The 24,433-nt window shown below is 42.1% G+C and overlaps 1 protein-coding gene across 1 annotated transcript in view; it reads right to left on the bottom strand.

Moving 5' to 3' along the window:
• Positions 1-8,959: 8,959 nt before the first annotated feature.
• The window catches only part of LOC117453067 (anthrax toxin receptor 1-like), a 38,691-nt gene continuing 23,217 nt past the window's right edge, over positions 8,960-24,433 (bottom strand). Inside the window, 9 exon segments of the mRNA XM_034091924.1 lie at positions 8,960-10,293; positions 10,295-10,587; positions 13,854-13,934; positions 14,923-15,090; positions 16,126-16,221; positions 17,022-17,063; positions 21,032-21,127; positions 21,867-21,945; positions 22,039-22,108. Coding sequence (XP_033947815.1) covers positions 10,188-10,293; positions 10,295-10,587; positions 13,854-13,934; positions 14,923-15,090; positions 16,126-16,221; positions 17,022-17,063; positions 21,032-21,127; positions 21,867-21,945; positions 22,039-22,108 — 1,031 coding nt within the window. The 3' untranslated portion in view covers positions 8,960-10,187.

Consider the following 24,433-nt stretch of genomic DNA (forward strand, 5'->3'; position numbering starts at 1 on the left):
TTTTTTTATAAAAAAGAAATTAAAACCATGGACATTTTTTGTTTTGCGGTCCATATCTCATTAACATATCGAATGTTAGTAAATATTAAAGACAAAATGCGGACAATTCTGTTTTAATGTAGTTTGACCATTGTAACGGCTGTGCCTTAAATAAACTCACTAATTGATTTAAACCAGTTCAATACGCATTATTCTTATCATTCTTTATGAGCACATGCCGGTAAGGTATCTAATTATTGAGACATGGCAGAAATCCTACAATGAAGCGGGACAGTGAAGTGTTCTCCCGTATGTGAGAGAGGGCGATCAAGAAAAGAGGGAGAGCGGTGAGGGAGTTTACGGAGCAGATGAAAAGACACAGAAACACAATAACAAGTGTATTTAGGTGTTTTTTTTGTAAATAACCGACGGTGTCAAGAGGAAGTAAAGTCCCCTGGTTTGTCCCATAGATGTATAATAAGGTTTGTCCCCTATAGGCTCTGTGCACAAGATGGCGTCTATCAACTTCCGGCGGCTGGGTGTGCGGCTGAGTACTTCCGGTTTGAGGACAGAGTTTTTACAGTTTGTTATGTCACACCGAGAGCAAGAATGAGCGGATTTCGGGGTAAAGAAAAGCGACTGGCCTTCCAGCGTGTAAGAAAGTCGGCACTACATTGCTGTGTGCCCCTTTGTACAAATTCGTCCCGTTATCAGAATACCTTTATTAGTCCCACAGAGGGGACATTTGCAGCGTTGAAGCAGGAAAGAGCCACAGACAGCTTAGTGTTGAATATCTTGCGTTAAAAAGTACTAAGTTATAATATAATAAATAATATGCTAAAAAAGAGATACAAATCAAATCCTGCAGCAGTTCTTAGGATTTAGCAGCCCGGTATATATATTAGTTATTAAAGATGGCATATGTATATATTGCACATAAAGCACATAGTTTGACGGTATTTAACAGCAGCAAGTTACACAATTTAATGTTATAATCGGGAGATAAGTTTCCATTCATTTCGGCAAGCCTGGGCAACAACGATTAAAAGATTTGTTGCTCCCAAACCAATTGTGTATTTCATTACAAAAAGCAGTTCTACCATACTATGTTTAGGTACTAATGAATTATATCCTCAAAACAAACGCATACATAATTTAATAAATCCACAATATGATAACATTTTACAGATTAATTTAATAAACGTTTACAAAACATAGGTTGATGTTATATCGGGGGGGAAATACATATTTAAACATTTCAATTAGTCTCTGCATATTTAAGTAATGCTAGTTTATATACCAGATGAAAATATGTACAATATCCAGAAAGTAGATGCAAAAAATATGTATAATGTGTGCATTTCCAACATATCCTCTGAAAGAGTGTTAGTCGTTGAGTTGAGTAGTGAGCCATTCGTTTTTTTTTCGTGGTGCGATGTCTGCTGAGAAGTCCTTGTATGTCTCGCTGACTTTGAGGACATCTGGGTCTGGCAGCTCCCCCCGCACGGCCTTGTAACATGTTTACATGATAATTAGGACTTTAAGAACAATTTTACACTCGGACAACAATCACAAAGTTGTAGCAGGCTACATACAAGTACTTAGGACAATACATATTACCTTACACCGTCAGCAACTGTAAACTGCTTTGGTTTTACAAAAGAATTGTCAAATTAATTGAAAAGGTTGTTGATGCAACATACTAAATCAGCTCTTGGCACAAAGGAAATACTCATTAAACCGTGGATTGGTTGTGAACACATACTGTACTTACCATGGTTCTTGGCTTGTGCCATCGCTGCTCTGTTTCAGTGCAGCTGAGGACAGGGGGACAGCAGCCAGGTTGAGTGTGGAGTTGTGTGCGCCTGTGCGGTCTGGAACAGCAGTGCAACATTGTGGTTGCAGAATGCTGTTCCAGCTACACAGGAACACTTTGCCACTGCAATTTCCACAGGTGAGCAGTTCTTAAAACAAAATGTCAGTCATTTTACATTTAGGACACTGCTTCAATATAACACAGACAAATGAGAAAGCTGAGAGCAGGCTGATCAGGCAAGTAGTAGGTGTGGGAAAAGGCTAAACCATGTCAGGTTGTCAGTCACATCACATACACAGAAGTTCTGCTGTTTGGAATACTGTAATTTAAGAACATTCAAACAGATACGCTTGTATAGCCTGTCTCAGCTCTCTCAATGTATTATAACTACATAAAATAGTGTTAGTAGAATGTTGAACAGCTTAACATAGATGTAGGGTACAAAACCAGCACTTACCTAACACTGGCCAATACAGATAATTGGACCCTACATGGATTATACCGCTCTACTGTAGACCGGAAGTTTACAACCGCACACCCAGCCGCCGGAAGTTGATAGACGCCATCTTGTGCAACTAGCCAATACTCTAACTGCCATGAGAAAACTCAAAATCATTAAAAGCATATTTAAAAACGGGGACATTTCCGGGGACAGATTGACCCAAGGATTGGCCACCAAATGATCACCATAGCCATATGAGGCCGGACTCGGAGGGCTTTCATTTGCTTTTCAGCTGTCAGATTGTAAACAAAGTCACGTGACTGGGGGCAGATGACAGCGCTGACAAGGTGTGTTTTATCGTAGCGAGACTCTACAATACTAATTGAGGGCTTATCATGTTTATTCGCCCACAACAGAAATAAAAGACTTTCGCTCTCCAGAGGGGCAGGTCAGCCAAAAAGTTCAAAAGGGCCGTTGCCCGGGCAACATTAGCCCGTACCTGTGCACGTCCCTGGTGCCACACATCCTGACAAAGATGCCAGCAAACGTCAACATTTTATTAGAATGAAAACAGGCAGTAGAAATCAACTTATATAACATTCTGTATGATATTAAAAGTTAAATAAATGGTCATGGTGGAGGCACTGGGTCTAAGCGGCGAGTTGCCAGGGTCAGGATGATGGTCATGCAAACAGAGCGTGAACGTTGGCAGAGATCAGGCCCGACATGCAGCGCTGACTTTAACCACCGAACAGCTCTCCCTCCTCCCCTGCACACACAGCTGTTTCTGAAGGTCTGATGGAGCCCAGGTGGAGCAGCTCGAGCGTCCATGTTGGTCCTGCCTCCTTCGTGAGAACAGCACACAGCGTGAGCCTGAGGAATGCATTCAGGCTCAGCAGGGTGGAGAGGTAAAACGGTAAGCTGTTGGTGAAGGCAAGTGCAACCTTCAGCAAGATCTCGCTGCACTGACTAACCACAATGATGTCTTCCAGTGCAGCTGCAGAGTAGTTTCTGAAGCTGGCCACCGCTCTGATGAAAAACGTCCTCCATTCTCCAACCACAAAGAGCACATGGCTGTGGCGTAGTTTAGCACACACAGCTGCTTTTTGTGATTGGATAACGGGTAGCAGGTGTTTTAACCAACGAGATCTTCTGTGACATGGCTGAAGTATGCTGATGGAACACAGCACAGGTGTATTCAATAACGCTAACGATGGGTCCATTGTGTCCAATTGAGCCACCAATGATATCCAAGAGCCTGAACACCTAAATGGATCAAAGCCACGGCCGGATTAACCATATGGGCAACCTGGGCAGTGACAAGATAAAAAGTATATATCTATATATTTTTTTCCCTCATCGTACATTGTTTTAAATTACACTCACTCTTCGCCATAAATAACACACATTTTCTATAGGGTCAAATTACTGTAGGTCTCTGTACTGTAGGTCTCACTATGTACGCGCTCAACTTTATTACTACGCGGCGGCGGTGTATAGCCGAATCACAGCCCCACCCTTGAGCAACCACACAATTTCACTACATATTTTACTTTTGTAACTCTCAATGTTTGTGACTAATAGAACTCCTCGTGTTCTTGTACAGCCAGCCAGTCATATTTTGGCATTAAATGGGCGCTGCTCTGAGGTTTTGATTGATATTACCTAGGTCTTCTTGAGCCGTACACTGTCTTGAGATCTTATCCATTGTATCTTTGTCTTGTGATTCCTGACTGAAAGGGCAAAAGGCTAGACCTACTTTGGTTGAACTATGTGGCTGCGTCCCTGCTTTTGACAAATAGGTGTGCCATTTGCATGCCAGATTGACTGAAAATTCTAAATCTTGGTCATGTTGGTAGGATTGGGTAGGCGTGGTGTTACTTGTTGGTACGTGGGTTGGGGGGGCCATGGGTGCTCAGTGCCCAGGGGCCCCTGGAGGTACTAATCCGGCCTTGATCAAAGCCATGTTTACGTGATTATCTACACCTGTGTTTTACTTCCAATAAACCAAAAGGTAAACTCTATAAGTGGAAAATGGGAATGAGAAATCTGTTGTGTTTCTTCTTCTTTTGGCACATATTTTATTTATTTTAACAAAGACGCTGGTATTTCAGTGTATGTCCTATTTCAAAAATGTGCTTCAGGAGACACCTACTGTAGCAGGACATTGCCACAGAAGCGGTTTTGCCCAGTTAGAGTGCAAGGTGTTTATATTTTGTCTATATCTGAACAAATCAAAATGAATGCTGAGTTCAAAGTTAGGTGTGTTTCAAGAATGGGTGCTGCTCCAGGTTTGGGCTCGGTATGGCTCTACGATTGTTGTGATCTCATAGCAAGTGGGGCTGTAACGGTATACTGGTATCGTATCACTGTGTAAGAAGTGACTTTAATGATATTGTGGATATTCGTAGAGTTTAACTACTGGGTGATCTCAGTGAACACATAGCCTATGAGATGATTTTTGATAATGTCATCAACTACGTAAACTAGACCAGACACTTGTGAATGTTGGTTTACCAGAAAAGCTGACCTCACTTAATAGTGCTGACAAAGTCTGGAGACAATCTTAAATGAACTGTCAGTCACTTATTAAGGTCTGTGGTGGTTCATCTCACATCTGAATGTTTCATACTGATGAAGAACAGCACCCAAATGTCTTGAAGAAGTTGCGGTTTTCTTTTTAAAGGCAGCAGTCAGTATAACAGTGCCTTTGTTGTTGGGTTTTTATCATATGGGAGACGTCTGTGTAATAGTTATAATATGTGATGTAATGTTTATAAAGTATATGCTGGACATATGATATGTGCTGTAATTCTTAACACAGCCTGGAAACAAAGCTGGCAGCAGACGCCAGACATCTTGCATTGGGTTTGTCTCAGTGGCGTAGCCACCATAGGGCCAGGGTGGGCCCAGGCCCACCCAGTTTACTCATGGACCCACACTGAGAAAGCTTCAGTGTCATTTAAAGAAGAAAAAAAAAAGTATTTAGGCCTATTTATTTTTTATTTTATTATTATAAAAAAATGTATTCACCCATTGAGAATATCCAAGAATTCAAAGTGAAATTCAAGTGAACAAATATCGAGTTTAATTAATGTTGTATGTGCTTTGTCCTCTGAACCGAACTCATTTACGGTAAAACTGATTGTTGGTTCCGGCGCGCGCCATAATAATGTGAGAGAGGCAGAAAGCTGCCTGCAAAATAAATGATGGCTCAAAGTTCACTAATGAACTTTTTTTTTTTTTTTAAAAAGCCAGACTCCAAGAAGAGCCCCCACTGCCCTCATCTAGCAGCGATCTATACGATCATTTTCTGATAACGATTAAATAAGCCCGCCTCCCTCTCCCCACCTCTCCTGCTGCTGGGCTGCCAAAGAAAATAAATGTTAACGGAAACTCTGCCGCACGGTTCCCTCGTCCCTTGGAAGAGGCGGAGAGGTGGGTGTTTTTCATCTGCTGGTGGACTACCGGAGAGATATACACAGGGTTGGGTTGTAACGGAATACATGTAACGGCTTTACGTATTCAGAATACAAAAATCAAGTGTATTCAGCTGGCGTTACATTTGAATAACGAGTAATCTGATTACAGTTACTTTCGTAAACCTGAAGTGAATACATTTTGGAATACTTATTGGAATTATTGGTGGGAAATGTAATATTCATTACCGGCAGAACTGTGTGCACACTGCGCTGCAGCATGTCTGTGAGCGAGAGAGAGCTGCAGCGTGTCTGTGAGCGAGAGAGAGCTGCAGCGTGTCTGTGAGGCCCCGCCCCCGCACGCAGATGAGAGAGAGAGATCTCTTTTAAAATATATTGAAAGTTAGAAACGGAGATGGTTAGATAAAATGTGCAAGATAACGTTTATGTAGCATTTCTTTATTGTCGAAATGATGACATTTATAACGGGATCAAATCCAAGTGAATGGCCTGCTGCTGCTGAATGCATGGGGCAAGTCAATCAATCAATCAATCAATCAATCAATCAATCAATCAATCAATGTTTATTTATATAGCCCAATATCACAAATGTTACATTTGTCTCAGTGGTCTTCACAGTGTGTACAGAATATCAGTATGACAATACGACACCCCTCTGTCCTTAGACCCTCACAACGAGGATATCCATCCAGGACCGATGATCCAGGACCACAGCCACGACTCAAGATCCAGCGCTCGCGATTCAGGACACAGGACCGCAGGATCATCCATGACTCCGGATCCCGGCGTATATAGACACCAAAAAGAAAGACATGTGGGGAAGCTGGGTTAATCGGAACATGAGAGTACACGGGTATAGACAGAGAGAAGGAAGAAGTAAGATGTCCCCGACAAACTAAGCCTATATCAGCAAAACTAGGGGCTGAATCTAATCAGCCCTAACTATAAGCTTTATCAAAAAGGAAGGTCTTAAGCGCACTCTTAAAAACGGATAGGGTGTCTGCCGCCCGAACACAAACTGGAAGCTGATTCCACACATGTGGAGCTTGATAAGAAAAGGCTCTGGCTCCCATTGTACTTTTAGAGACTCTAGGAACAACCAACAACCCTGCATTCTTGGAACGCAATGCCCTAGTAGGACAGTAGGGTATAATGAGTTCTTTAAGGTAAGATGGCGCCTGCCCATTAAGGGCTTTGTAGGCGAGAAGAAGAATTTTAAATGCTATCCTGTGTTCTATAGGGAGCCAGTGTAAGGCAGCCAGAACAGGAGTAATGTGGTCCCTTTTCCTAACTCTGGTTAGTACACGAGCTGCAGCATTTTGAATCAACTGAAGCGACTTGACTGACTTCTTGGTACTCCCTGATAATAAAGAGTTACAATAATCCAGTCTAGAAGTAACAAATGCATGGACTAGTTTCTCTGCATCGTTTTGAGGCAAGATATGCCTGATTTTTGCAATGTTACGTAGATGGAAGTAGGCGGTCCTTGAAATTGATTTTATGTGGGCGTTAAAGGATAAATCCTGATCAAATATAACACCAAGATTCCTTACAGTGACTGGAAACCGTTTTAAAAGTTATTACATCGTTTCAGATAATAATGATAATTCATTCTATTTAGGGGCGCCTTTCAAAGCACCCAAGGACACCTTACAACTCATAACATATTCTAAGGAAAGGTTTTAAGACAGTACAAAGAATGCAGTCCGGGTGATGTTTTTTATGTGTGGTGCAGATTACATTACATTTAGCTGACGCTTTTATCCAAAACGACTTACAATAAGTGCGTTCGACCAACAAAATACAAACTTGAAGAAAACAGAATCATATAAGTACCTCAGGTTTCATAGAGCAAAAACATTTCAAGTGCTACTCAACTGGCTTTAGATAAGCCAGTCCTTTATTAGTATATAAGTGCTTTGTTAATAGTTCTATCGCTCGAAGTGGAGTCGAAAGAGATGAGTTTTCAGTCTGCGCCGGAAGGTGTGTAAGCTTTCTGCTGTCCTGATGTCAATGGGAGCTCATTCCACCATTTTGGAGCCAGGATAGCAAACCCACGTGTTTTTGCTGATGGGAACTTGGGTCCCCCTCGCAGCGAGGGTGCAGCGAGCTGTTTGGCTGATGCAGAGCGAAGTGCACGTGCTGGGGTGTACGGTTTAACCATGTCCTGGATGTAGGAAGGGCCAGATCCATTTGCAGCATGGTACGCAAGTACCAGTGTCTTGAAGTGGATTCTAGTAGTTACCGGAAGCCAGTGGAGGGAGCGGAGGAGCGGTGTGGTGTGGGAGAATTTAGGAAGGTTGAAGACCAGACGAGAGAGCTGTCCAGAATGACCCCAAGATGTCGTGTTTGAGTTCTTGATAAGCCATTAAAACAGTAAAATGCGTGTCTCCTGTTCACCAAAACATACCCGCATCTGTTATGGAAAAAGAAAGTATTCCAAAAGTATTCTGCCACCGGTACCGGCGGGGATTGTTGTTAGCTTCTGATGCGCAGAAGAAAAATCTGGCCCACCCTATTTTTTACAGGTCCACCCTAAAGTACATTTCTGCCTACGCTACTGGTTTGTCTGGCATTGAATATTCACAACTTGATCTGAAATGTCCCTGCAGATTGTCAACATCAAATCATAATCAAAGTCATTTTCTTTGAAACATTCAGAAGCTGCAGATCGTTATTTCTCTCGGTCCTGTCCACTGTCCCCAGAATTTGTCGCAAACACTTTCCCAGCAGCCTGTCCACATTTCCTGAGGATTAAATGGTGTCTAAGATTTTCCGAGATAGCTCACTCCGTTCGTGCATGTGACATAATGCAACATATGAACATCTGGGATTAGTTAGCCATGCTCTGCATATTCTGTTCTCCCTTTTTTCCATCACAGCGAGGGAGTGAGGTGCTCTGTGCTCTTTGCAAACAGCCCCTGCCCACTTTGTAAACCCGGTGATCCCAGTCACAATATCAGTTTTCTTTCTTACTGTTATATAAAGGAAATACGAGGAAAAGTTCAATTAGAGTTTTACCATCATATCTCCATTTACTGTAGAATGAATGGCATGTTGTAGACATTCCTTAAAGCAACCATATTATTCCTTCTGGGGTTTTCCCTTTCCTGTAGTGTGTTATAGGTTTTTGGGTCTGCAAAGGCTACAATCTTTAAGTGGAGTTTTCACCCCCCATGTTTTCATATTGTCAGCAAGTATTTCACAATGGTCTACGGATGAGTAATTGTATTTAAAGAGAAAGACAGAATCCACTTCAGTACATTTCAATTGTTTACTTTCATTTTGAAGGAGACAAACAAAGCATTCGACTGTATCGCTGGAAAGTTGAAAACGTTCCTTTGAGTTTTGCCGTGACATTCAAGACTCTGAGGAGCAGGCCATTGCAACTCCTCTGATCTCATATCAACTTTTATTTAATCTAAACTTGACTTGTTATGGCCCATGAGACGGCATTGCTTTCACCATGTGCCATGCTTGGAGGAACTAAAAGCACACTGTGCAAGAAAACAGATGATTCTGTTTAAGTGGATTAAAATGTCACAATACGTAAAGTAGCCTCTTTCTATTTGACACACACGCAAGCATCTATATCTATCTACACACATGGTTATATCAAAAGTATTGTTTAGATAAAACCCTTTTGCTCGAGGCCATGTGTGGAAGATGATGCACAGCTTTCCCCTGACTCTTTATCCACATAATAGGTGGAGCATGTGCAGCGATCACAATCATCTTGGTAAGTTAATTTAAATCATTCTTCACTTTGACGACGAGCACAAGAAAGGCCCAGATGTGACCCACAATGTTTACTATGGCATACAAAAAGGTTGCATTGCTGTTTCAATACGCTGAACAATCAGCATGTTTGCTAACCTCAAAAATGTGTCTACTCGACAATTAAAAACAAAATGCATTTATGTTGTATAAAACAAGGTAGACATGTTATAAAGAGAACAACTTAAACATTATTGCATGCAATCGCTCAACATTCAAGAGTACACAAATGTGTGTTTTCAGAATCTTCTAAGTCATCCTAAATGTATCTGGAACATTTGCAACTTGAGTCTCTTATCTCTTATCAGGAAATGTTATAGACACATACTTTAGTGTAACATAATGTCCTCCTTGTACAGAGGCTTCAGTTCAAGCTGTTGTTCCTCTGCTTGTTCGGGATGCGTCCGATCGTGCGTGCGCATGCAGGGGACAACAGGGCCTGCAGCAGCTCCGAGGACCATGAACCAAATGTCTTTCAGCCGGCCTGCATGACCTCATGTTTAGGGAATGTCTGTGTAATTCAAGCATCAGCAATTGCACTGTTAGTCTTAGTGTACGCTGTAGACAAACAGCTGAAAACAAGTCCTCACGGCTTCAACTTCACAAGGCAGGAAGGCACGGCGCTCACAGGTCCTCGCAGGTACAATCAAGGGCGGTCATGTGCTGATTGTTGAGGGGACTCAATATAATTTATAAAATCCTTTACAATTCTCCACCCTCTGCTCCCAGAGCTTTACAGGCCGGGGCGAGGTGGAGGACGGGCAGGTGGAGGGGCGCGTCCAGGAGGAAGCGCCTGAGGAAGAGGAGGCAGGGAACCAGTGGGCGAGGCGGAGGGTGGGGGGGGTGGGAGGAAGAGCTGGAGGGTCAGGTATGTACAGGTTGGTCAGAGGAAGAGCCCGGGTAGGAGGTGGCGTGTTGGGAGGGGAGCAGGTGGGAGGAGGGGTGGGAGGCAGCAGTGGGAGGCTGGAGAAGGAGAACGATGGAGATGACGGGGGGCTGCTGGGGCTCGGAGGGAGGGTGCCCTGCGGGGGAGGGGGGCTTTTGGGAGGGTTGTAGATGGGAGATGGGTGCTGGTTGTAGTCTCGGTAGGCAGGAGAGGGAGACTTCATGCGGGTGAAGTTCATGCATCTGCCCTGAAATTCGAAAACAGATTTTAGAGGAACATTTAGTGACATAACAAAGTTGTAATATAAAATAAGATGTCATTATGTTTTCCGTTGAAGGGCCTTATTATGCTTTTCGGGTTTTTCCCTTTCCTGTAGTGTGTCTGTTTTAGTGCATGTTAATGGTCTGCAAAGGCTAAAATACCAAAGTTCCCTCCAGAAGAAGCTTCTCTCCCACCGTTGGGAGACTTTTTAAACATAGCATCTAAACATGTAACAGTAGTGGCACACACATGAACCTGAGGATACATGAGCATAGTATGGCATCCGAAAGAGGGTTTTACTTGGATTTCAGTCATTCTAAATGGTCAACTATCCCCACACAACATTTTAAATTCTCTTCACCACATTTTTGTATCTATCCTATATTTAACCGAATATCTCCTGCAAAGGAATCCAGGTCTTATGATGGGCGGCAGGTACATATCATGTCATAGACAAGTACAAATGGGAACGAATAACATAAAACAACAATAGGCACTAAGGCCACACATAAGAAGGGTTGTATACATTATCAGACTTCTTTTGAAATAATCTGTAGGACCTACTATGTTAGTCACCATTCACATTCAGACAACCATATGTGGGGATACATTATCGTTTAACTGTTCTGGAGGCTTCTCAATACCTCTTTTGTCAAAAATATTAACTTCATAGTCTTGGATCTTGGAAAAAGTCATTGCTGCTTGAAATAACACACACATTTTTCTTCTTTCACAGCTGTATTGAAGATATAAAAATGTCCCTTGCTGCGTATTGTCACAATTCACATGGACTGATGAATCCAGCAGTTCTGTGACTCACACTTGAAGTCTTTCCAGTTGTCCACACACACCTACATGTTTTAATGTAAACACACCTCTACGAATGCTGTATTTCTTGCTTTTAGGTTTGCTAGTGGGCTCTACTCAACTTGACAAAAGGACCTGCCATCACTCTCCCCCCGTCCAAAGCAACGTGAGGTCATGCTAAAGAGACGATCATACTCCAGAAACACGCTCCGCCCTGGGAGCAGCTGCAGGATCAGGGAGTAGCTTTGGACTGATAAGAGATGACAGCGCTGCTCTGTGCCTCTCATTAACCAGCGGGGCCAAAAGACCTCTGATGGAAAACCCAGAAGGTCTGTCAATCCTGATGGCAATATGTTATAGAGAATTGTTTAAAGATATCTAATGCATTTTTGTTCCTGCTATGTGCCCCGTTTGATTCCTTCACTAATTACTGAACACACTCGTTTTGAGAGGCTCAGATATTTACAACACATGACGGGAACCTGACTTTAGTTTCTCTCAGGCATGCAACCGGCCTCCTCCCTCCCAGCACTGCATTCATTCAGGGGAAGTTATAAAAGCAGGGCTTTGACAAGAGTCTCCTAATTGCAACCAGAGCGAGCTTGTTTACTGCGAATCATCAAGGATGCTAGAGCCGTGCTGTTTTTCCAGTGCACTAATGAAGAGCTTAATGGAGTGGAGGACTCTGCTTAATGGAGTGGAGGACTCTCTGGTGCACTTCAGTTTACAGAGCGGTGTGTTAGATGGACTGAGTGTACTGGGGGAGAAAAGCAAGGGATGTGACTCTGAATATAACTTCATTGTTTCAATGAGAGTAAAGCAGCTTCACGTTGAAGGCTGGTGATTCACCGGCAGGCCTCAGCTTCCCTGCTTACACAATCTGAGCATTCTGATTCTGCATTTCATGTCCAATACTAACTGCATGTGACCTGGAACCAAGACACACTGGCCTTGCTGACTGTTTGGCAAGTAAACAAGAGAGTATTACATCTATCTGAAAAGATGACAAAGCTTAAATCATAGCCAAACTCTATTTACTGTAATGCAAAATATGTGTGCGTGCGTGCGTACGGGCGTGCGGCCTACAAACAAAATCATTTGTTTGTAGCCCTTACATCTGTTACCGTCCACATATTTATACACTATTACAATAAGCAATATTTTATTTAACTTAACATTATTTTTTTATTTTTTCCATAGTCTACTTAATTAGAATTTCTACTTGCACAAATGTATTTCCTTTTTCTTGTATGTCTAAGTAGTTTCCTGCTATCCACTTCTGTTGTACATTGCACTCTTGGAGAATGTCATGATCGTTTCAATCATAGCCAAACCCATAGTTATTGTAACGCAACACGTTGTGGTACCATATCAGATTTTAGTTAGTAAGATGTTGTTGTCTGCTAGTTTAGGAAACACGTTCAAATGAACACTTACCAAGTCTGACATCTTTAAAACACTGTATGTACTATGGCATACAGTCAGTGTATCCCTTACTTGTAAGGCTTGCACTGCCTGCACCATCACATCAGATAGACATATGTGATTACATGTATTGCGTGGTTTAAAGCACATTGCCAAACTACACATCAGCTTGAGATATCATAGTTAGTATCTCAAATAAATCAAATGTTCACGGGGCAGTGTTATTCCTCCTCTATGTGTTCCTGTGGGTTCAAACCGCAGCACTTGACGATGATTATGACTTCTCTGAGCCATGACCACATGAGTTCCATCCTTCCCAATTCAGCTATATACTCTTCTTGACTTCTTGAGTGTCAACGCAGCTGTGTGCTATTCAGCTGTGGGAAAATAATAGAAAACCAGCTTTTCCCCAAACTATTAAAGGCCTGTGTTTAACAGCTGACATTGCATTTTAGGATTGTTTGTACATTCACAATTGAACCAGACTCCATTTAGTATAGGAAATATGTGAAATGTACAGTTGGCAAAACATGTGAAAGTTTCTGCTAATCTTTTTTGACTTTGAGGGTAATGGCTGCTGCTCTTAAATCGCCATGTCTTACTCAGGGTAAGATGGAGTACATAAACGCTTGTGGGTTAGGCATTATTATATGCAGGCTTCCCTCAGACTTGTAGATCCCAGAGTCTCAGACTTCACGTCAGCTGCCAACTGTAGCCTACAGGTCATCACGTTGTTATCCCCCCCGCTACAGCTGGCCCGTGAAGAATAACATTTTCATAATGACTTCCCCAGACGTCTTTACATTGCAGCGCACTGTATTCAGTCTAAATCCTAACTCACCGCAGCTTTTCCAAATAGCCTCTAAGCTGTGCACAATTCATTGCTAACAGCTGGTTAATTTTCTCAACATTTTCAGATACAAAATAATCCTGTCCGTTGCCAAATGCTGACACGCAGCCCAGGTCTGACGTCAGCGTGCACGCTTCATGCCTGATTGTGCAGCTTTGAGTTGTTCTTACCTTGTCACCCGGGTGAGGTCTCATTACAGACACACGGTCGTAGCCTTTTCCTAAAAGCACCCACAATGCATCCAGTTTGCTCTAAGGAAAAAGAGAAGAAATCGAACTTTGAAACCAATGCAATTATCGACCTTTATTCTTAAGATGCATTGTCTGCTATCAATCGATTTGTTTTCTCTCCTGGTCACAGCTCTAAACCTCACCGAACTGCAGTGAAATTACCCATTTTATCCAATCCCTAAAGCCACTTCACAGTGACCAACTAAATGGGTTTCAGTTCAGACTCTTCATAGTTTTGAAAGAGTAAATACTTTGAGGATAAGGGCAGCTGTTTTCCCTCACAGAACTGCTGGCTGTGCAGCTCCGCTCCCTGGAGGTCAGTCCAACAGGAGTCTGGTTCCTATTATCAATCCCCCGCTGACTGCTGGCTTCACAGCGGCTCCCTTAACCCCTGCTGGTCCTGCAGGATGGGACTGTGTGCCAATAGTCACCTTAGCGCTAATACCTTAACACATCTCATGCTAATTCCACTGCAGCGTGTTAATAACTCCTCAGCCACATTGTCATGGAGTAATTTGTTACAGATGTTTCACTTCATGCAGTACACATGCTTACAGCTGGAAGAAAGAAACACATTTGTCTCCGCATGCTATTAAACAACCATGAATGCTTTGATTAATGAAAGCTGAGCAGCTTTCCCTGACTTCTTCAAACAGTTATCTCCCAAATCCTCCTCCATTGCTTTTTTAATGTTGAGCAGTTGAAACTCATCAGTCCTTATTATTTGTTGATAGCACCCATATCAGTTTACAGTCCACATATTTACAAAGTATTGCAATGAGCCGTACTTAATACACTATCTTTGTCTTTTCTTCCTTTTATGTCTTGAATATATTGTAAGCTTAAGATATTACCATTTTCCATTCATCTACTGTACGATTCAGCCTTTGAATCTTTGAATCTTGAATCCTGTATGTATGTGCCCTTTTGAGATGTTGTCAACGAGGATGTTTGAAAGAGCATGTGACCTAACGCATCATCCTCCTGGCTGTTTCTGTTGGTTTCGTACCTGGATGGGTGAGTACCACTTCCTGGGCCCGGGGGGTTTCTGCATGCCGTTGTTGAGGACCCGCGTCGGTGCGTCCACATACTCCTGATCAGGCATCTTCACTTTGGCATTTTTGGCCTTTTCCAGCTTTGCTCCTTCTTCGGTGGACCCTTTCTCCCCCCAGCGGACCTGATCATATAGCATAAGGAGGGTCGAATGACGTATCATTCAAAACATCTAATGTTGTACTTAAGTGGACATTTAGGGGGAAAAGGGTTCATTATTAGGGCGGTAACAATTTCAACTAAACAACTAACGTGGCCAATTTATTCATGCTAACAATCTGACAGAGATATCTATAGCAGTGTTTCTCAAACTTTTTCATACCAAGGACCACTTAACAAATAAAAAAACACTCGCGGACCACCTAACTCCACAAATATCCAAAATCACATCGTTTTTCTAGAATACATTACAAATCGCATGAAAATGGTACAAACAAGTGGCAACATGTGTGATGAAGGTGTTGCGCTGGGCTATATCATACCATCGAAAGTGAAACTTAAGCTGGCTCCATTGCGGAGATATTCCCGCGAGAGTGCGTAAAACTTTAATTTATTAATTTATTTAAAATGTGAAATTGTACCAATATACTCACGGACCACCAGTGGTCCGCGGACCACCAGTGGTCCGCGGACCACACTTTGAGAAGCACTGATCTATAGCACATTTGTTTGAAAATAATTAGTAATGCTATTAGTCATCTTTATATTTGTTGATTGTGCGCTTTATTTCTTTTGTTGGCTAATTAGTTACGCTCGCATGTGTACGTGTAGGAGGTGAAAAGAAAGTGTGTAACCCTAACCAAAGTTAAAACTGATTTAAAAAGGACTTTTACAACATAGGCATATCAACATGATATCAATACTTTTTTTTTTTTTAAATATCACGGTGGAAATGTTAATACACCTAGCAAGATGGGTATGATTATGAATCTGTCCTTGAAATATATCGATAACATGCTTAATTTCAGTGAAGGGCAATTAGTGAAGTGAATTTCATTTAAAGCGTTAAACTTTTTGAAAGTGTTTCAACTCTAGAGAAGCTTTCAGCAACCCAAGTGATAAACATCTAACATCTCAGCATGTTGCTTCTACGGTTCCTATCCTTTTGAAATAACACCAGAATGTCTTTTTTCAATACATGAGATGTTCTTGATCTCACCTCCATCCTTTTAATTCCCCCCACTCCTCTTCCTCCGTAGTAGGATGCATCCACCGTCGGCCATTTCTTCTTAGGGCCTTCAAAGTCTTCATCATCCTGTGGAGAAGTGACAGCAAGTACATTTTATTATGATATAATTAGAAATAAGCCATTTGACAGTCGAGCTAGCTAAAAATTAAAGCACCATAAAAGGGAAATGTGTTGTTTTTACATGAATGGGTAAATGAGCTACTATTAATGCCCTTTAATTGGTCAACAGTAAATACTTCTTTCTCCCCTCTTAACTCAAATCTCTTCTTTGTGTGCTGGTTTCCGGATCAGAGGAGATCACAAAGCCAACTTGTTATGTTTTAGTACTTTATTAAACCCAGTCTGACTCATAGCAGGATGTGAGGCCTCGGTTGTTATTCGAGTCTGCTTTTGGAATAGATTTACCAGTTAAACCTTATTTTCATTATATTTGGTGCAAATAAATGCCGCCTGATGCATCCCACAGTTGCATGTCAGCCTACTCGTATTGCATTTTGAGTGTTAGCAGTCAAAATGTATTTTAATGACATGATTGTGTTGATGTTATTCGTCAGTTTTATTGAATCTGAAGTCCAAAGAACTCCAGAGGAAGAGAGATTTGGAAAACATACAACATAATGAGTAGGAAAAAAGCATTTCGGGTCAGGATGTCACTGTTGTTCTAAGAGGGCGTCAACTCACATTGGATGAATGACCAAATGAGTCCAATCTGAGGTTATTGCCAAGAAGGGAATTACGCCTCATGGTCATAGAGGTTTCGAATGTCTGGATAAACTGAGGACTTACACAACCTAAACACTGGCAGCTGTCTAATTCTTTAATAATGAATCTGGAATCACAAGAAACAATGACGATGGCGCTCCTACCGAACTCTCCTCCTCCGCAGGAGGCGGGGGTTCGTGGATGATCTGTGCAGGGGGGAAAAGAAAATAGCATTGGTGGAATATTGTGATACGTCAGAAAACAATGAAAAGTCACACATCTATCAAATGTTTTTTTCGTAGGATCGGCATGTCACAACTACAACATCCTCCGTGTGCAACAAGAGGGTTACACAACAACACATGGCTGAGGAGTTGTTTTTTCCTATCTCTACTTCACAAAAGCGATGCACGGACAAAGAAATATGCTTTCCAGATTGTTTTGCTGGCCTGAGGTTGTTGATTCGGAGAAGGAAAGAGTTACGGCCCGTCCACACAGCGGCGTGCGTTGACGCTTCACCATTCACTTTGAATGGGGTGACGTCACTTTTCGCCGAACTGCATTGTGGGAAGCGACGTGGAGCGTAGCTGGCGTGGCTCGCTGCAAAAGTTGAGCAATGTTCAACTTTTGACGCCTCGGCAGAAGCGTCAGCCAATCGAATCATATGCCAGTACAAGCTCTAGCCGATCAAACCGCTGCTTGTGTGTCAGGGGCGGGAGATTCATGTGATTGGTTGTTGGTCGAGTTTCAGACACGCCCACCGGCAAGCTTCAGCGCACGCCGCTGTGTGGACGGGCCGTTACATGCTCATAAATACTGTATTGTTTGCTCTTCCGTTCTATAAGAAGCAATATTATCCATGCTTAATACATATGTCTGCAGCTGATTAATATCACATAAACATTTATATTTGAACATACAGTTTAGTCCGCACTATGCCCTTGTGTCTTTCCCCTTCTTCACATGAGCTGTCCGTGTGTTTTTCATCATATAAAAAACACACGGACAGCCCTTGGCAAATAACGCCATTCTGATTCTTATTTGGGATTTTCCTCCGCGCTTCTCCAACCCCTGGCACACCAGACCATTCCCCATGGTAACCTTGCATCACTTTCCTAAACAGAATCACCGCACAGACTTGAATTTGCAACTTCATAGACGAAACAGCCATGTTGTAAAAGCGGACATTTCTGTTTGGCAGCTCTCAACTTTCCCGATCCAGCGCTGGACACATTGGACTGGATCTTGCAGAGACTCCAAGCTTTTCATTTGAAGGAGAATGCAAATTCTGACAGCGAGCGTCAATGTGAGATATTGCGATGCTGGCAGGTGGACCACTGTCTAAATACTGGCAAAGATATTTTCCTCAACCATTTCCTCGTTTTACTGTAGCTAGAGCAGATGGCTGTCATCTATAAATAAATATACTAATCATAAAACCTTTTTTATTTATGACGAGTTATCTTGCGACCAAAAAGTAACAACCAAAACCGGGTATTTAAAGCTTTGGTTTCCACATCACCAGCTGACAATTCTAAATATTACTGATGGAGTATTTATTTTTATTTTTACCAGTTATAGTCCTCCAGTGAATACACTACAGTAATACCGAGAGGTGAGACTTGGAGGCTGTGACCTCTGGAAACACAAATTATTTCTACAGCAGCACAATTACTTAAACACACGATGGCCTTGACCTCGTCTGGCTGTGGACTAAATTCAGCTGCAGGAATTCAAAAAGACCATTCACTGACTGTAATTTTCTCACCATGGTCATGATGTTCAGGTTAATGAGATGCCTTAGACTAGGGAGTCAGCCAGACAAAACAAACCTGGAAAAGACATTTCTCTGTGTCCAAATGTCTGCAAGAAACAACGCATTCCATAAGTGTTTGAAGCTACCTACATCTACATCTGTTCGTTTTAAAGAGGGAAGACCAGAAGATATCTGGAGAGCAGCATGTGTGCTGGTGTTTAAAGGTCCACTTCTTCATGTCTCTTCTACATCAACATGTGTCCCCTCTTCTTCATGTCTCTTCTACATCAACATGTGTCCCCTCTGTGGAAAGAGACTCTGAAAGTGTCAGGAAAAAAGATTCTCTCTCTTTTTGTCCTGATCAATTTCTATAAAAACCTGTCTGAAAATGAGCTGATCAGATTTTGGACACTTTATGATATCATAACGATTTTTTGGCTTGGTAACCATTAGCCAATCAGCTTATCACCTGAATCTCCTCCTAGAGCACCATTAGCCCTTTCACACCAAGTACTTTGCCGTACTTAGTGCCAGCACTTAGCACCCCCATGGAACTAAGTACAGATCGCGTTCACACCGGAATAAGTTCCCTGAGGGAAGATTAGGCAAATGAAGCCGCTGACGTCACTTCTTCTTCTTCTGCTTTGGGTTTACTGGCAGGCCGCAAACAATTTCACGGCGTATAATGCCACCCGAAGTCCCCGGCCGGAAGTCCCCGGAGTTGGGGAAAGGCTTCAGTAGAAGCTGCTGGGACTCCCAGCAGCTTCTACTGAAGCCTTCCGAGTAAATCGCCAGAACGCTGACACCTCCTCATCTCCACCGCTCCCATGTTTTTTTTTTTGTTGCCATAAGTTAGTCTCTCTCCATTGGTGCGCGGGGCTAATGCTAATGCTAATAATGCTGATGCGAGGAAATAAAATGGCGAGTTTTACGGACCGTGGTTTGCAATTCGCCCAGCCAATCAGAAATTGGTACTTTTTTCTCTCCTCCCTCCTCACCACCTCTCTAGCAGGCACTAACAATGGGGGTAAAAGTTCTCTGAACTAAATACTCTTTTTGGTGTGAACGCAAAATTCCAGGAACTATCGGAACTAAACGGGAAAAGTACTCCGGTGTGAAAGCGCCTATTGTGTTCTTTTTAACCAAATATCTCTCAGAGGGGCGTGGCTCCTTATTTTCATCTAAAGCAGTGCTTCTCAAAGTGTGCCCCCTAGTGGTCCGTGAGTATATTGGTAACATTTCACATTTTAAATAAATAAATTAGGGCCGGGACTTTAACGCGTTAATTAAGATTAATTAATTACACAAAAATTAACGCGTTAAAAAAATTAACGCATTTTAATCGCACTTTAATCGCACTTATTTTTGCACAGCGGAACGTTTCTCACTGGATGAGTTTCAGGCGTACCGATTATACTGGAGCACCATGACTTCAGCATGGGACTTCAAACAACAACAAACCACGGTGAACAATAGTCAAACATGAACGAACAAGCTGATGAGACCGCTTTGGTCGGCCCCGTGGATGGGAAATTTTGTTTTAAAAAACGGACGGATGGAAGCGTCGACAAGAGCACGGTTGTGTGCAAATTATGCAAAAATGAATTTGCATATCACCGCAGCACATCAAGCCTAAAGTATCACCTAAATGCAAAGCATGTAGCAGCTAGCGTGGACGTTAGCCCGACTCCGAGTGCAAGGAACCACACCCTGACCCAACCCACACTCAACTAGATGACTGGTTTCAGGGCCAGGATAAGGAAGTCCACGTCTGAGAAAATAACCAACTCCCTGGCTCACTGGATTGCACTCGACTGTAGACCACTTGGAGTCAAATCCATGTGAAAATTGCTTCTCACTGTTCTCAGGTCAAATATGTATATTTGATTAAAAATGCGATTAATTTCGATTAATTAATTACAAAGCCTCTAATTAATTAGATTAATTTTTTTAATCGAGTCCCGGCTCTAAAATAAATACATTTAAGTTTTCCGCACTCTTGCGGGAATATCTCCACAATGGAGCGAACTTAAGTTTCACTTTTGATTACACGATATAGCCCAGTGCAACACCTTCGTCACAGATGTTGCCACCTGTTTGTACCATTTTCAGTCGATTTGTAAAAATTGATGTGTTTTGGGATATTTGTGGAGTTAGGGGGTCCGCGAGTGTTTTTTTATTGGTTAAGTGGTCCTTGGTATGAAAAAGTTTGAGAAACACTGATCTAAAGTAACAGACAGAGTATCAGCACTTTTGAAACAGGGCTGAAACAGAGGGGATTATGGGATTATGGGTAATGCTGCAATGATCTGTTTGGTATTTGGAGCCAAACACTTCAGAGACATGTTTTGTATATATCTGAGAGCTATTATATATTGATGAAAAACAGTATAATAGGAGACCTTTAAGAGAACTCACCACAGTGCAGCAGAGAGGCCAGAACCACCAGAGGAGAGCCAGGACCAGGAGCAGCATCAGGATGAGCAGCGCTATGGCCAGGATGGTCCCATCAGACTGTGACAGAGACAGACACGTCAACACAGACTCTCTCAACATTCAGAGCATTACCTCAACCACTTCACGAAGCCTAATGGCGTAATGCTTGTTTTGGGAAGAAATCTTTTGGTTTTATCTTCCATGGAATCAGTACATGATGACTGTGATTCAGCTTCTACTGAAACACTTAAATTGATTTGCGTCTGCAACGTTAAGTATCTGCTAAAACAGATACCAGTCTGATGTCTCATGTCCTTTTTCTTTTCTTAAAAACTTAAGCTGCTTATGATACATTTGTATGGATGCAAACAAATGTATGGCAATCTAATTAACATTATGTTTAAACTCTGAAACTAATATACTACTTCTTTAAAGGACTAAGTACAAATCTTGCAACCCGACTCACTTTGCAATACTGCTAAATCTCTTTGATTACACTTTTCACACAGAATCCTTTGTAGCTTTTTTGATTGGTCAACCATTTTTAAACATTCACAATGAAATGTAAAATACAACTTTCTGTTTAAACCTGAGAGTTTAGAATAAGAATACATTTGTTTCAGAAAGTTTCAGCTTGTATATTTCTTTTTTTATTCCTCCGATATCCAATTATTTCGAAAGTATAGGACTGATGCTGATACTGAGTATTGGATAACAGCATCCTTACTTGTTAGTGCTTTTTTACCAGTTTAAATGCACCATTACCCACTATAATATGCCTTCAAAGCTATAAGCCGGTACATTAAATTGTACTCACACAGCCCACAGTGGTAATGGTGACCGAACTGGAGATGAAACTGAGACCTTCGTTCATGCTGACATAAAGGTTTGCTGCCCTGCAAAAACAAAAGCAGTAATGTCTCAACTGTAATGAGTAGCTGGTGTCCTATGAGAACTCACATACACATTTCACATATTAAAATACTCACATTCCTTCATCTTGAAGTACTGGTGCAGTGCAGAGAAGATATGTATCTTCCACAATCAAGGGCTTCACCACTAAAGAAAAAGAAGAGTGGAAAGAAATAGAAAAACATTCAGTAGTTTTCCTTGACATATAACAGCTCCTGAAACCGTTTTAACCACAAACCATGTCCTGAATCACCTCTCAGAGTGTGTTATTGTTTAGCCTAATACAGCGTACGTTTATAGAGTGAGAATTGACATATAGCTTCCTGGTAATTTAATAAGTAAACACTTGTTTACAGTAAAATTATGTCACATCTCTAACTGTAATTCGATAAACACAGTCTCTCAGAGAGGCGTTTCTGCTTTGTTTCTTCTTTGGACTTCGGTTCTTATCTTTCTTACAGTGCAGACGCTTTTCTGCTTGCTCCTGCCTCTGCTTACTTTTTATGCTGATTTTCCTACTCTTATTCTCTGAAAACTTCGAGCAGCGGCTCCTGGACATTAACTTATCACTGGGACATTTCATCTTCATAAATAAACGGAGGGTTTCAGCCATATTTCAACATTTTTACGACGACCTCAGTCTTACAGTAGCGTGGCCTAGCAACAGCTAAAGCCTGGAAGGCTACTGCATGCTATTTAGCTTAAGCTAGTTGGTAGCAAAATGCCTCCGTTCTCTACAGATGACTTCCACAAACTTATACAGAAGATGGCTGTGTTGGAAATGAAAATGCAACGGTTGTAAGTTAACGTGGAAGTGAATGGACTATGTTGTGGGAATGACACCACTTTACCAGTGTTGCAAAATAATGAAAAAAAGGGCATGCTAACTCAAAGCTAGTTAGCAGCTACAAGGATTCCAAGGAACAGGAGGGCTGTGTACTGGGTAATAAATCTAGAAGTGGTAGTCCTCCCTGGAACTCTCTGGGTGCAAAGCCTAAGAGTAAATCATTTCCATGGGATTTGGGAGGACGGATAACAGGCAGAGCCCATCGCTCTGAAATCTGTGATGCGACCGGCTGGCCTGCATTGTTATCACCCAGGAAGAACGCCTCTTCAACCCCTATTCATACTAGGAAACAGCCATGGACAGCTGCTAAAGGGAGAACTACAAAAAATCCTCCTAAACCACCAAGTGTGCCAATCTAGAACAGATACGCTCCGCTGACCGAGAGCCGGAGATCTCTTTCTGATGACCTGGATAACCCGTCCTCTTCACACAGCAGGGTAAGGACCAATAGCTACTCCAAAAGTAAAAGGCTAGAGGGAAAGCTAACGACTGGGCCTGAAACTCTGATTGTGGGTGACTCTGCTGTAAGAGATGTAAAAAGTCTGTGTAATAAGAACAACACCAAAGTAGTAGTGATGGCAGTTTGACACTGAAGCTTCGAACGGAGCTTCAACCCTGGACTTCTTCTATTCTATAGAAGCAGTGCTTCGAAGCTTGCTTCGAATCACGTGACATATGACGTCCGAAGCAGCAACTGCTTCAAATCACGTGACATGTGACGTCCGAAGCAGCAACTGCTTCATTTCCTGAATGAATCAACTCACTGGTTCGCCGTCCAATCAGGTGATTCAATGCACTGCCTCGTCTCGATTCTGACAGGTAACAGGTTGAAACAGTTTTGAATTTGAGCGCTTCAACACTTTATAACCGCTCTAAACAATGCGCAATGTGTGGGTTGTTGTCGTAGTTTGCGTTGTTGTGTTGAGTTGTTGGTATTGCATTTTAATTGGATCATTATAGAGCAAGCCAGGAAGAAAGATAGGTCGTTCTGGCTCGTGAAACACTTCGAAATGTGGAGAAGTTGTGAACAAAAAGACAATAATTACTATAAAAACACTTGAATAGTTTAAGGAATAGATAGCCCAGTGGGTAGAGCCGGCGGCCAGGGTGCGGCGATGTCCTCCTCGCACCTGGTTCAAAGCCCAGAATAGTTACATTTTTGATCATTGCTTTTCAACTTTAATACTTTAATAACTGATAAAAGGCCCTCTCCGCCCAAAAAAAAGTCTCTTCTCAATAACCCAATACACACAATTATCAATCTTTAATTGCAAATAGAACATGATATTCAGTCTTAGTGTGTGTGCATCGAATATTCAGTTCATTATTTCAAGGCAAAGATACGTTAAACCCACTGCAGCCTTGCACTTCGCCAGGAGAGGTCGCTGAAACTGAAGCTTCGAGAAATGAACCTATTTCCGACACAATTGTCCAAGTGGTTCGACGCTTCATTCAAAGCTTCATTTTGCCATCACTACTGAGAAGATCCTGCATATTGGGGCCGAACATCCGACTGTGAAGAATGTGGTACTAAATATTGGAACAAATGATGTTGTGAAACAAGAGTCAGAAGTGCTGAAAGAAGACTTTAAATGTTTGTTGGAAACTGCCAGCTCTCTAAATGC

Source organism: Pseudochaenichthys georgianus, chromosome 9 (genome assembly GCF_902827115.2).
Source record: "Pseudochaenichthys georgianus chromosome 9, fPseGeo1.2, whole genome shotgun sequence".
In the NCBI taxonomy this organism is placed as follows: domain Eukaryota; kingdom Metazoa; phylum Chordata; class Actinopteri; order Perciformes; family Channichthyidae; genus Pseudochaenichthys; species Pseudochaenichthys georgianus.